This window comes from Haliotis cracherodii, unplaced genomic scaffold, assembly GCF_022045235.1.
Source record: "Haliotis cracherodii isolate W230 unplaced genomic scaffold, xgHalCrac1.p SCAF_8, whole genome shotgun sequence".
Classification (NCBI taxonomy): domain Eukaryota; kingdom Metazoa; phylum Mollusca; class Gastropoda; order Lepetellida; family Haliotidae; genus Haliotis; species Haliotis cracherodii.
The window spans coordinates 26,639,223-26,651,207 of NW_027266341.1; the positions used below are offsets into that span (position 1 = coordinate 26,639,223).

General features: G+C 36.6%; 1 protein-coding gene across 1 annotated transcript in view; it reads right to left on the reverse strand.

Moving 5' to 3' along the window:
• The window catches only part of LOC139449736 (uncharacterized), an 85,581-nt gene extending 74,028 nt beyond the window's left edge, over positions 1–11,553 (reverse strand). The window contains exons 1-2 of the mRNA XM_071231257.1: positions 11,083–11,553; positions 2,629–2,786 (exon numbers count right to left, since the gene is read on the reverse strand). Of these exons, the coding sequence (XP_071087358.1) occupies positions 2,629–2,786; positions 11,083–11,204 (280 nt within the window). The 5' untranslated portion in view covers positions 11,205–11,553. The remainder of the gene's footprint in view (positions 1–2,628; positions 2,787–11,082) is intronic.
• Positions 11,554–11,985: the final 432 nt, after the last annotated feature.

Below are 11,985 nucleotides of genomic sequence, written 5' to 3' on the forward strand. Positions count from 1 at the left end.
ACAGTGCTAATAGTAGAATACTGCAGTACCAACAGTAAAATACCACAGTACTTATAGTTGAATACCACAGTGCCAATAGAAGAATACCACAGTACCAATAGTAGAATACCACAGTACCAATAGCAGAATACCACAGTACCAATAGTTGAATACCACAGTGCCAATAGTAGAATACCATAGTACTAATAGTTGAATACCACAGTACCAATAGTAGAATACCACAGTACCAATAGCAGAATACCACAGTACCAACAGGAGAGTTCCCATTTACTGATAATGACCAGTTTTTTACTTGCAATATTAGGCCTGGACTGGTTATTCTTGTGAGATTGTGTGGACCGGCAAATAAAGTACATCATTAATCTTTGCTGTTGAACAAAAAATCTGCAGTAATCAATAAAGTATACATTTCAAACCAAGTCAGCTTGTCTTTGATCATGAGAGCTTGCCGTTGTCTATTTTTAGTGCAAGAAAATAAAATTCCGCTTTCCTTTGAGGTTAAATATCCATTTTTAGAGACTTAATCTCAAACCAAAATGGAGGTTGAAAATAATGTTGAAAGAATTGAAAATAGGTCAATTAAAGTATTTTTATTTCTTCTTCTCATTTGGGACCGACATAACATGGAGGGGCGCTTACTTTTAAGAGTTGTCAGTCCACCGGGGCTTGCAGTATCAATAGCCAGCAGAAACACTTCAACACTTTAACACAACAAAATGAATAGAATGCCAAAGCACCACTTTTAGAACCCCACAGCGCTATAACATCAAATCCCCACAGTACAAATAGTAGAATACCACAGTACTAATAATAGAACACTACAGTACTTATCACTAGTACTAATAGTATAACAACTGTATGAAAGAAGAAAACACCACAGTACCAACAATCAAATACCACAGTATTGAAGTACCGTATATCGCCGTCTATAAAGCGAATCGGAATGAAGCACGTCACCAGTGCATATACAATCCCTACAGTTGCAATAAAAACGTGTTTGTCTTCCGCAGACAAAAATTACATCGAATCCCTTCATCAAATTCACGGAAGCAAACAGATCATAACAATTAAACTTGGCCACGACAAATTTAAAAGTTGAGATAAAAAAACACTAGACATGATTATTTACCGATTAAATTGAATTTCCTGTTCGGATAGGCATTGTCTTGTATGGAGAGATTAAGATTACTGTCTGTATTTTCTAGTAATCTAAGGCAGAAGTAGCAATCAGCTGTACACAAATTTCTTGGAATCTACCGGTGATTGGGTTAAAAATTACCCACTAATATAACTTTAAAGAATTTTAATACAATGATCGGAAGAATTGTATCTGAAACTATTATTTTATCAGGAATAATTTATTCCAATATCATGTTAGTCACTCTGGTACAGCTAATCGCTATTGCCAGATATTTTGTTGTATGGTACAATTTGTCCAATCACAATCGATGCTCCCCTGCTCGCGATAGCAAAAACTTTATGTTGACCTATAGAAGTCAAACTACAATAAATATGACTTTCAGCGAGTCAATGTATGGCATTTATGATATATATATATACATTCTCTATCCACTAAAGTTTGTTTCAAGGCGTCAATAGCGGTAATTTGACCGTGGTTGCAGTAAATAACGGTGAGTTGTGCCATACAATATTAAATGAAATATTGAACAAAATTAATAAAATAGATTACAAACATCAGTCCATACATACGAATAGCATACATGATGGCTAATATATGAAGAATTACTCATATTCAAGAGACATTAGATAGGTTTGATGCACAAGCATACATACTGTCATGTTGTGTGAACACATCACACGTGACATCTTAGATCCATGACTCGAGATGCACCATTTGTCTCATGCAGTATTAGCGTGTAAAGTTTTGAAATCATGTGCAGCATATCATGATAAGATTCAAGACAGTCAGTGGCAATACTTGAATGATTGTTAGTTTTGTCATTAAGTGGTACACACTGGAAACATCTCTCCTTAATGTCCATTCTTCCCTGTATGTTCCTACGGTTCGCGTTTCTTTTGGGACTGAGTATATATATTATATATATATATACTCACTCCCAAAAGAGTATATATAGGTCCTGTAAGTTTTGATTGTTGTTTAACGCCGCACTCGGTAATATTCCAGCTATATGACGGCGGTCTGTAAATAATCTAGTCTGGACCAGACAATCCAGTGATTGACATCATGAACATCGATCCACATAATTGCGATACGATGACATGCATCAACCAAGACAGCGAGCCTGACCACCCGATCCCATTAGTCGCCTCTTACAACCAGCATAATCGCCTTTGGCAGCGAGCATGGGTTGCTGAAGACATATTAAAGTAAATATCATATCTTACAGTACAATACACTATCCATTTGATTACTTTAAAGGACACTCATATTTCCTGTCTGGACCCTTGATATTTATTTTTAGGGTCCCCTGGACCCCTAGTATTGAAGGTCAAGGTACACACCTGCCGCTGCATTTAGAACAAGTAGGACTTTCAAACAAGTCCTAATTTTGGATAACATGACATCTTGTTTTCTGCTTGAAATCATTGACAGTTGTTTTGTCATCAGGAAAAGCAAGCACTTAACTATGTGCAAACAAGACTTACCTATATGCATTCTAAGATATGCAACGGTGAGACGCAGAATATTGCACTTGTCAAGTTTTTTGTCGTACATCGCCACCAGGGGGACTTTACAGGCCAATTGTTGGACACAGGCTTGAAGTCTGTCGCGACGCATCTTTTCACATTTATTTCGGGACAACCTGTAGAATAACAACAATAACGGATAACACAGTGGGGAATAACAGATAACATAGTGGGGAATAACAGATAACATAGCGGGGAATAACAGATAACATAGTGGGGAATAACAGATAACATAGTGGGAATAACAGGTAACATAGCAGGGAATAACAGATAACATAGCAGGGAATAACAGATAACATAGCGGGGAATAACATAACATAGTGGGGAATAATAGATAATATAGCAGGAAATAACAGATAACACAGTGTGGAATAACAAATAACATAGTAAGAAATAACAGATAACATAGCAGAAAATAACAGATAACATAGCAGGGAATAACAGGTAACATAGCAGGGAATAATAGCAGGGAATACCAGGTAACATAGCAGGGAATAACAGGTAACATAGCAGGGAATAACAGATAACATAGCAGGAAATAACAGGTAACATAGCAGGGAATAATAGCAGGGAATAACAGGTAACATAGCAGGAAATAAAAGGTAACATAGCAGGGAATAACATATAACATAGCAGGGAATAACAGATAACATAGCAGGGAATAACAGATAACAGCAGGGAATGGGATAACAACAACTGGCTGAAGATTGATTGAGTGAGTGAGTGTAATCTTGTCAGATATTGGACAGGTGGACTGGTTGGTGTGTTTTGGGCAATTAGGTTAGCCTGGATTCTAAACATGTAAATATTCCAGCAAACAGGCCTGAAACAAGATATATTGTTGACAGCTGCCACACTTTTATGACCCTACTGGTGTCATACATTTACCATGTGTCATGCCATTAACAAGATTATTTAGATATCTGAATGGTTGTTCTGCATACTGAAAGGAACCGTAGGTGATAATGCAGCTCTACAACACTATGTTACCATGGAAACAAATGTAGGTACTAAATTCATTTGATGATTTTAATTTAACCTTTAGGTCTGTTGAATTTCTAGCACACTTCATATTTTCATCACTAACAGGTAAGGAACAAAGCATGCATAATTTTTTTACATTGTCTTAGATTTACCTGAAAGATGTGACTAGTGAATACAACTCAGATGAGGAACCTGTTTAAACCACTACCCTTACATAACTGGATTCAGGTAAAATATTTGCGATACCTGAAATAAAATTTGTTAAGGAAGCCTTTTAGGGCCATTTATTTTTTGTGGTTTTTTTCTTGAAATTTCAAGATTCTAAGTTGACATTTCAAGATACTAAGATGAAATTTCAAGATATTATTTTGAAATTTCAAGATATTATGCTGAAATTTCAAGATACATACTTAGTTGAAATTACAAGATAATGATCTTGAAATTTCCAGATACTAAGTTGAAATTTCACGATCCATAATAAGTTGAAATAACAAGATAATGATCTTGAAAAATTCAAGACACATACATGTAGTTGAAATTTCAACTCAGTACCTTGAAATTTCAAGAAAAAAAGAAAAAAAGAAATGGCCCTAAAAGGCTTCCATAACATTATGAACCATTTCAGGAAAACAGTATACACAAACGCGTCAGACCCTAATCGTGGGAAGTAACCCTCCAGTGACACAGGTCTCAGATGTCTATCACTTAGGTAAAATCCACAAGCACAGGATGGGGTTGAATAGAAAGGTCATATGTACGTAACTGGATAATCGATCAGTTTTATGCAAGACCTATATGGGTACAGTGAGTGAGTAAGTATGGTTTTAGGCCGCTTATAGCAATATTCCAGCAATATCACAGCGGGGGACACCAGAAATGGGCTTCACACATTGTACCCATGTCGGGAATCGAACCCGGGTCTTCGACGTGACGATCCAACTTTTTAACCACTGGGCTACCCGACCGCCCCGTATCTGGGTACAGTACATGCATGTTGATATATGCATGTCGTATGCATGATTCAGATTTGAATACGTCATATGCATTCATTCCTTGTAACAGGTGAAACATTAAAAGCAATTTAATCACATCACATCTAGTTGTATGCAGAACTTCAAGATGTGACATATTATCATTTCATATGCTATACGGGGGCACTGGTGGTCAAGTCATCTAAGGCGCCGCGATTCGCTGTGCAGAGTTGCATCCCTTGGGCATGCCAGAAACCTATGATTATGGGTTCAAATCCCAGTTCACCCCGATTATGTTTCTAGGTTTGTCAGCACCATACCCTTGCTCGTGGGTTTCACCGAAATGGTAAACATCACAGACCTGCATCACTTTGGGCTTTCCTCCCACATTAAGCTGACACGCTGCGATATAACTGGAATACTGTTAAAAGCGGAATTAAACCCAACTCACTCACTCACTCACCATTGCTCACTCACTCATATGCTATACCCTAATATTGTACAAAGTTATTAACACACATAAAAATTTACTGGTAATCTAACTCAAACTCTTATCTTACTTTATATGACAATTATCATATGAATGTGTGTTATATGACATGCATAATTTTATCAGGCATTAATATCAGTTTATAATCACATATCCTCAATAAATAAACATTACACAATGTATATATATATGGCATAACTCAAAATCTCACTCACTGGTCGAGTGGTTTCTGAAGGAAAAGTGTTTATGATACAAAACTGATGATGACTGAAGACAGAAAAACAGGAAATTTTCAGTCAGGTGAGCTAAAAGCCCCAGATCTGAAAAGGGTACAAGGTTCAGATGGTTGGTTGGTTTGTTGGTTTGTTGTTTAACGCCGCACTCAGCAATATTCCTATGGTTCGCGTTTCTTTTGGGAGTGAGTATATATATTATATATATATATACTCACTCCCAAAAGAGTATATATAGGTCCTGTAAGTTTTGATTGTTGTTTTACGCCGCACTCAGCAATATTCCAGCAATATGACGGCGGTCTGTAAATAATCTAGTCTGGACCAGACAATCCAGTGATTTACATCATGAGCATCTATCCACGCAATTGGGATCGATGACATGCATTAACCAAGTCAGAGAGTCTGACCACCTGATCCCGTTAGTCGCCTATTACGACAAGCATAGTCGCCTTTCATGGCAAGCATGTGTTGCTGAAGACCTATTCTACCCCAGAATCTTCACGGGTCAGGTTCAGATGGATATGAGACACTAAACTTCAAGGCTTTTTCAAGGCTTCCAACTGTCGTTTTCAAGGTTTTTTATTTTTGTAATTAGCCAACATACCCTAATATTAGTCATACCTAGAATCAGTATAAACATAAAATATTTTCCAACAGGGTTAATTTTCAAAACAAATAAAATATATTAAGCCATAAATTTTGATAATTTCAAAAACAAGTATAAGTCCTTTTGTACAATTTCAAGGCTATTTAAGCTATTCTGGTGATTTTCAAGGTTTTTCACACTAAAAACCAAGGCTTTTCAAGAGGGACCTTAAAATTAAAGGCCTTTTCAAGCCTGTACGAACCTTGATCCTATATATCTGAGAACCAGACATGACTCTGTGGGTAGTATTTGCAACTACTTAAGGAAACCATCCAGGTGTATTTGTTCATCAACTTATAAGGATGCAGAGTGGTAAAAAAACCAATTCTGTGTTGTAGTCTTGACTCACTTCAGTGTAAGCCTAATTGGCAAACACTTCAATAACACAGCCAGCCAGGTTATAAAAGTGATGTCGACTTTCATTCTATTTCATTCAGACATGGCCGACTTATTGGTTTCAAGGTCTTTATTAATCATTATTTCAGTCAAGTATGCCATGGTCCCATCTAGACAAGAGACAGTTTTGACTTATCAATTGTTTCATTTCTTTGCATCTTCCTGAGACAAGGGCGTTAACTGACTATTAAAGTCCAGTTTCCACCCTTGCCAAACTAGGCTGGAGTTACATTTTGGCTGGACTAATGAGTCTATGCACAGTCCAATCAAAATCGCGTAATAAAGTAGACTTCTGGTTCATAAACAACATGGGTTTAAACGTGTATATTTTGGTCAAATGAAGTATTTGCAAAGCATGTGTACCGCCAAATGGGCGTTGACAGATCTTTTGCAAATATTTTCATGTTTTTAATCAAGTTACTCAACTCGTAGCCACAATCAAGCCTGGAAGTTCCAGCCTAGTTCAGCAAGGGTGGAAGCTGGACTTTTATAGTCAGTAAACGCCCTTGCCTCAAGAGGATGATTCCTTGTTGTTTCAATGCAATATTCGGTACAGGTGCAAGTGCTTGATTAACACACTGTACCTGTACCGAAAAAAAGTTGCTTTGCAAGAATACAAACATCAAAATCCACAAGTCAACCCTGTCTTCATTCTGGACTAATTGAGTGAATTTAACGCTACTTCCAACAGTCCGATTTATTTGTTTGTTGTTTAACGCCACACACTGCAATTTTCCAGCTATATGACAGCCTTTTGTAAATAATCATGTCTCGACCATCAGACAATGAGCATTGATCTACGCAATTGGGAAACAATGACATACATCAACCAAGTCAGCAAGCCTGACCATCCGATCCCATTACTCGCCTATTACAACAAGCATGGGTTGCTGAAGGCCGATTCTTATCTAGATCTTCACGGAAACCTGATGACAAGAAACCAGTGAAGAAAGGGTCAGGGCAGATCAGGGTCAGTCTGTAAAACCGAAAACACACATAATGTTTTGGCCTCCGTGCTAATTACAGGGACACAGACTGTAGCATCCGGCTTGCCAGTTTCAATTCTAGCCATTTGAAATTTTCAGAGTCAAAATGGCAAAATAGTTTCACCCATAATGACACATGAATAATGCAAACACTAAAATTGATCCTTCGTAAAAATGAATTGTTAGGAATATTCATATAAATCTCTAACCATTGCTTCATATATATATATAAAAAATTAATAAAGTCCACATCAGTCCAACATCTTCTTTATATCAGTTTAAATCAGTCTGAAACGGATATAAAGAAGATGCTGGACTAACTATTACATGTACACTGACTGAACATTTGTTTGCCTCGTTTTTGTATATATATATATATATATATAATTATTAATATTATCAATATTACATAAAATACATGAAGTTCTATATGGTTTTTGTTTTCTCATTGTTAGCTCAGTGGTTTCCTTGGTTACAGAGATATATATGTAACAGGGATACAGAAACAGAAATATCAATTGAAAAAAATTAAAAAGTATATGATTACACACATTGGATTTTTCTATTTCTAATAATAATATATTTCTCACATCAACTGTGTAACGCATTAAATAACGAGTTATACATCCCATCTTTATCATACAGCGCTGCATGTATACATCATGAATTAGTCATAGGTTACCATAACAACCACCTGATGTCATTCTTTTTCAATTGTAGTATTTGCTCAGCGCGGTTCAGCTACAGGAAATCAAATAGTAAACAAGTCATAAATTTGGGAACAAAACTGCAGCTTAAATTTTAGGTTTTCTAGCCACAATTGGATAAGGAATCTATTGATACAATTACATAGAATAATTTTGTAATTATTCTTAAGTGAATGTTTGTTTCTTGATGAGAAATGTTTATAAATAGTAGTTGTCATATCACATAGGCATTGGGAAAATTCTTTTAGTAGTCCTATAGGTTAAACAGTGTTAATGACAACGTAGTAGTTAATTAACACGTTACATTCATGTTCTCATACAAATACATTTACAATTCACACATTAGAATACACCAACACACAATTCATTGTTACGGTTATTTAAGGAAACAATCAAACTAGTTGCTTGGGTCTAAGTAGGAAATGTAAATTTAGGTCAAAAAGCTCTTCAAGTTTGACAAAAGTAGCTGAACTCGTATTCATTCTAAAATATTCACAATAAAGACGTTTCCATTTATATTATCAATATTAGACCTTGGCATGATTAATTGAGATGCTCATGGGTTTGTGATTATTTGCATACCGTATTTACTGTATCAAGCACCCCTGACCAACTTCTATTTCAATCATATGATCACTGGTACTAAGCAATGAAATGTACATGACCATGATGACAGTCCTCATGTTCTTGTGTAAATTTTTTACAGAAAACACAGCAGTGAAGAAGGATATAATTGTCTGTTAACTACATGTATATTATAAAAATGTTTGAATTTCATCAACATTAGCACTAAGCTTGTTTTCTACAGCTCAATCTCCGACAACAAATTTAACTGTGTAAGGTTTTAATAAACCCCCCTTTGCTAATTTTCTGATCACCCAAAGTGTTTATTATGGCAAACACGGTATGTATTTGTTTATATGCACACGCACGTGTACATTACATATATTATACCCACATAGACATGAAAGTATATAAAAAAAGGTTTTTTTCAATACTTATTCATGTATTGTTCATAACTTTGACCTTGTAGAATTGTTTACCAAGTCATTTCTCACCTGACAACCTACATAAAATACTTATCTACTATTATCAGATACCATATTCAAAGTAATAAGTGCCCTGCTCTAATAAGTGCCCAAGGCGATATTTGCTAATATATTAGCTAGTGAACAATCCCAATTAGCACCCCTTCCGATTAATCAATGTACACAAGACTTATTTATTCATCTATAATACGCACTCATTTGTTATATGCACCCTTAATTATGGGCAATTTTATTCTGGAAAATATATCTGTTATGTATATCACGAACAGACTTTTCTTTTGTATCATTTTAGGCTGTCAGCATAAACCACAAAATTTACAATCTTTCAACTCTGTGTTTTCTCTCACCAAAATATTATTCTACTAAGAGCCCCCTATTTCTAATTTTGAGAGCGCCCTGGGCGCTTAATACATTGATTAAGGTATATCAGAAGTGGTATCTATGGATCAGCATTCTATACTATTAATAGCTATATGCAACCACTTATGTGTTTCTCAAGCACTTTGCCATAAAAAGATTAATAAACTGAATAAATTTTATTTAACGAACTACCAACCGAAATGGAATATCATCTGCCATTGAAAGCAAATATATTTTAGGATACATATGTAATGGCGATGTGAAAAGGGGTTCAATGTCATGTTCGAGATTATAAGAATGTTATAAATATTGCATTTGCGTAGTGGCGTGTGTGTGTGTGTGTGTGTGTGTGTGTGTGTGTCTGTGTCTGTGTGTCTGTGTGTCTGTGCTTGTACTAGTTCAGACTGAAGCTGAAGTCGATTATTTCCAGACCATCTTCATATAGCTGAAATATTGCTGTGTGCTGCTTTAAACAAGAAACAATCTGGCTTGTCTATATACTAAAACTTGTTTTGTTTTGTTTCAAGTTTTGCACAGTATTCACTTTTTTTACCGAATACTAAAACTGATTTATGACTTAAATATTGATTAACCTACTCATACCAGAGACCATACCAGGGTTCCAATCCTGGTTCACCGTGATTGTTTCTTGGTTTGTCAGCTTTCCCCACACATCAAACTCAGGCAATGATCTAACTAAAAATATTTTCAAAGCGGTGTTAACCCCAAACCAGTCCCTCACTTATGAATGAACGTATTGTCAGATCATTGGTTTTCGGACATCATACATTTTCGGACAGGTATGTTTATTGTGATTACACACGCTATAACAAGCGGTGTAGTGAGTGAGTTTGGTTTTACGCCGCTTTTAGCAATATTTCAGCAATATCACGGCGGGGGACACCAGAAATGGGCTTCACACATTGTACCCATGTCGGGATTCGAACCCGGGTCTTCGGCGTGACAAGCAAACGCTTTAACCACTAAGCTACCCGACCACCTTTCAAGCAGTGTAACATCACACAGACATTGTAAATACTCAAAATGATGGCTTGTTTTTATGAGAAAGTTGTCTTTTATAAGTGAATGAGGTGTTTTACAGTTGTAAAGCAATTAGAGAGAAAATCATGAATGTTTCTTTAGTGTCCGAAAACCAATAACACAGGGATATATTAAAAGCTTAAGTATAGAGTGAGTGAGTGGGTATGGTTTTATGCCACTATTAGCAATATTCCAACAATATTCCTGCAATATCACCGTGCGGGACACCAGAATTGGGCTTCACACATTGTACCCATGTCGGGAATCGAACCCGGGTCTTCGGCGTGACGAGCCAACGCTTTAACCACTAGACTACCCCACCGCCAATTAACCATATAGAAACATTTGTGTGGACAAAACAAAATTTTAAAAAGTTGGATAATTTTTATAGTCTTGAGTCAAAATATTGTACTGTTAGTCAACTGTCACTTCCTATTCGTCTGACAGCTGCTGTTCAATTTAACTATTGTGGTTGAGGAAGACATCTTGCCATCTTTGGATGTGTATTCAAACAGAAACTGAATAAAATAACAAAAGTTTTCTTACCTCTTTTCAGTACCAGAACACGCTGCTTGGTCATTTTTGCTCTTTGCGTTTTCGATCGAGCAGGCTTCCATGCGACCTTTGACCTGGACAGGTAGGTCGCCGAGTTGGGCATCACATTGCATGGACGTGGTAATGTCGCGCGTTGTTCACTTGATAATTTAACTTGACTGTCATTCATCTGACTACCATCAAATTTTCAATGTTTAATATCCCTGCTTGTAAAAATGACGGGAAAACGGTAGTCGACAAGCTTGTGGTGACATATTCTCTCTCTGATTGGGGCACCTGTTGAAATCGGCGGCACGATTGATCATGGTCTGTTTCATGTCCGAGTGAAACGTTTCAATCCACATTATCGTCAACTGCCAATGGCATTATGAATCTGTAACTGAATTTAGCTTGTTCCGACGAGAGAACACGTTTCAGACTGAAACGTATTTCACAATTGTAGCTTTCCTCGCAGCGTGCCATTGACATTGGCCTTGAAAGTGAAGAGGTGACCCAATTATGTGGGCGCAGTGTGCTTCTCGTCGCTGCGATACAGAAAGCCGCACGCTGAGTTTAAAAGAAGTAGGCAAGTGGGAGAATAAATATCATACATTTTAATAGACCAAGACTTACATGGAATTTAGAATTCTGTGAGAGATGTCATGAAAACTGGTCAAAATTCGGACATGGTTTGAAATTGATTTCTTGGGTGAAAAACAGAGTAAAAGCAATTATCGATCTGTATTATGTGAGATCGATTTCTACTTACATAGGAAAGTGTTTCAGCTGCAGTTCTATCAAAGCTCGAACACATACCACCACGCCATGTACAAATTGTGTGAATGGCGGGTGCAACGCCTTTTAGCGGACACCTGGCGTCGTCACTGATTTTCAGCGATCCATTCATATAATTTT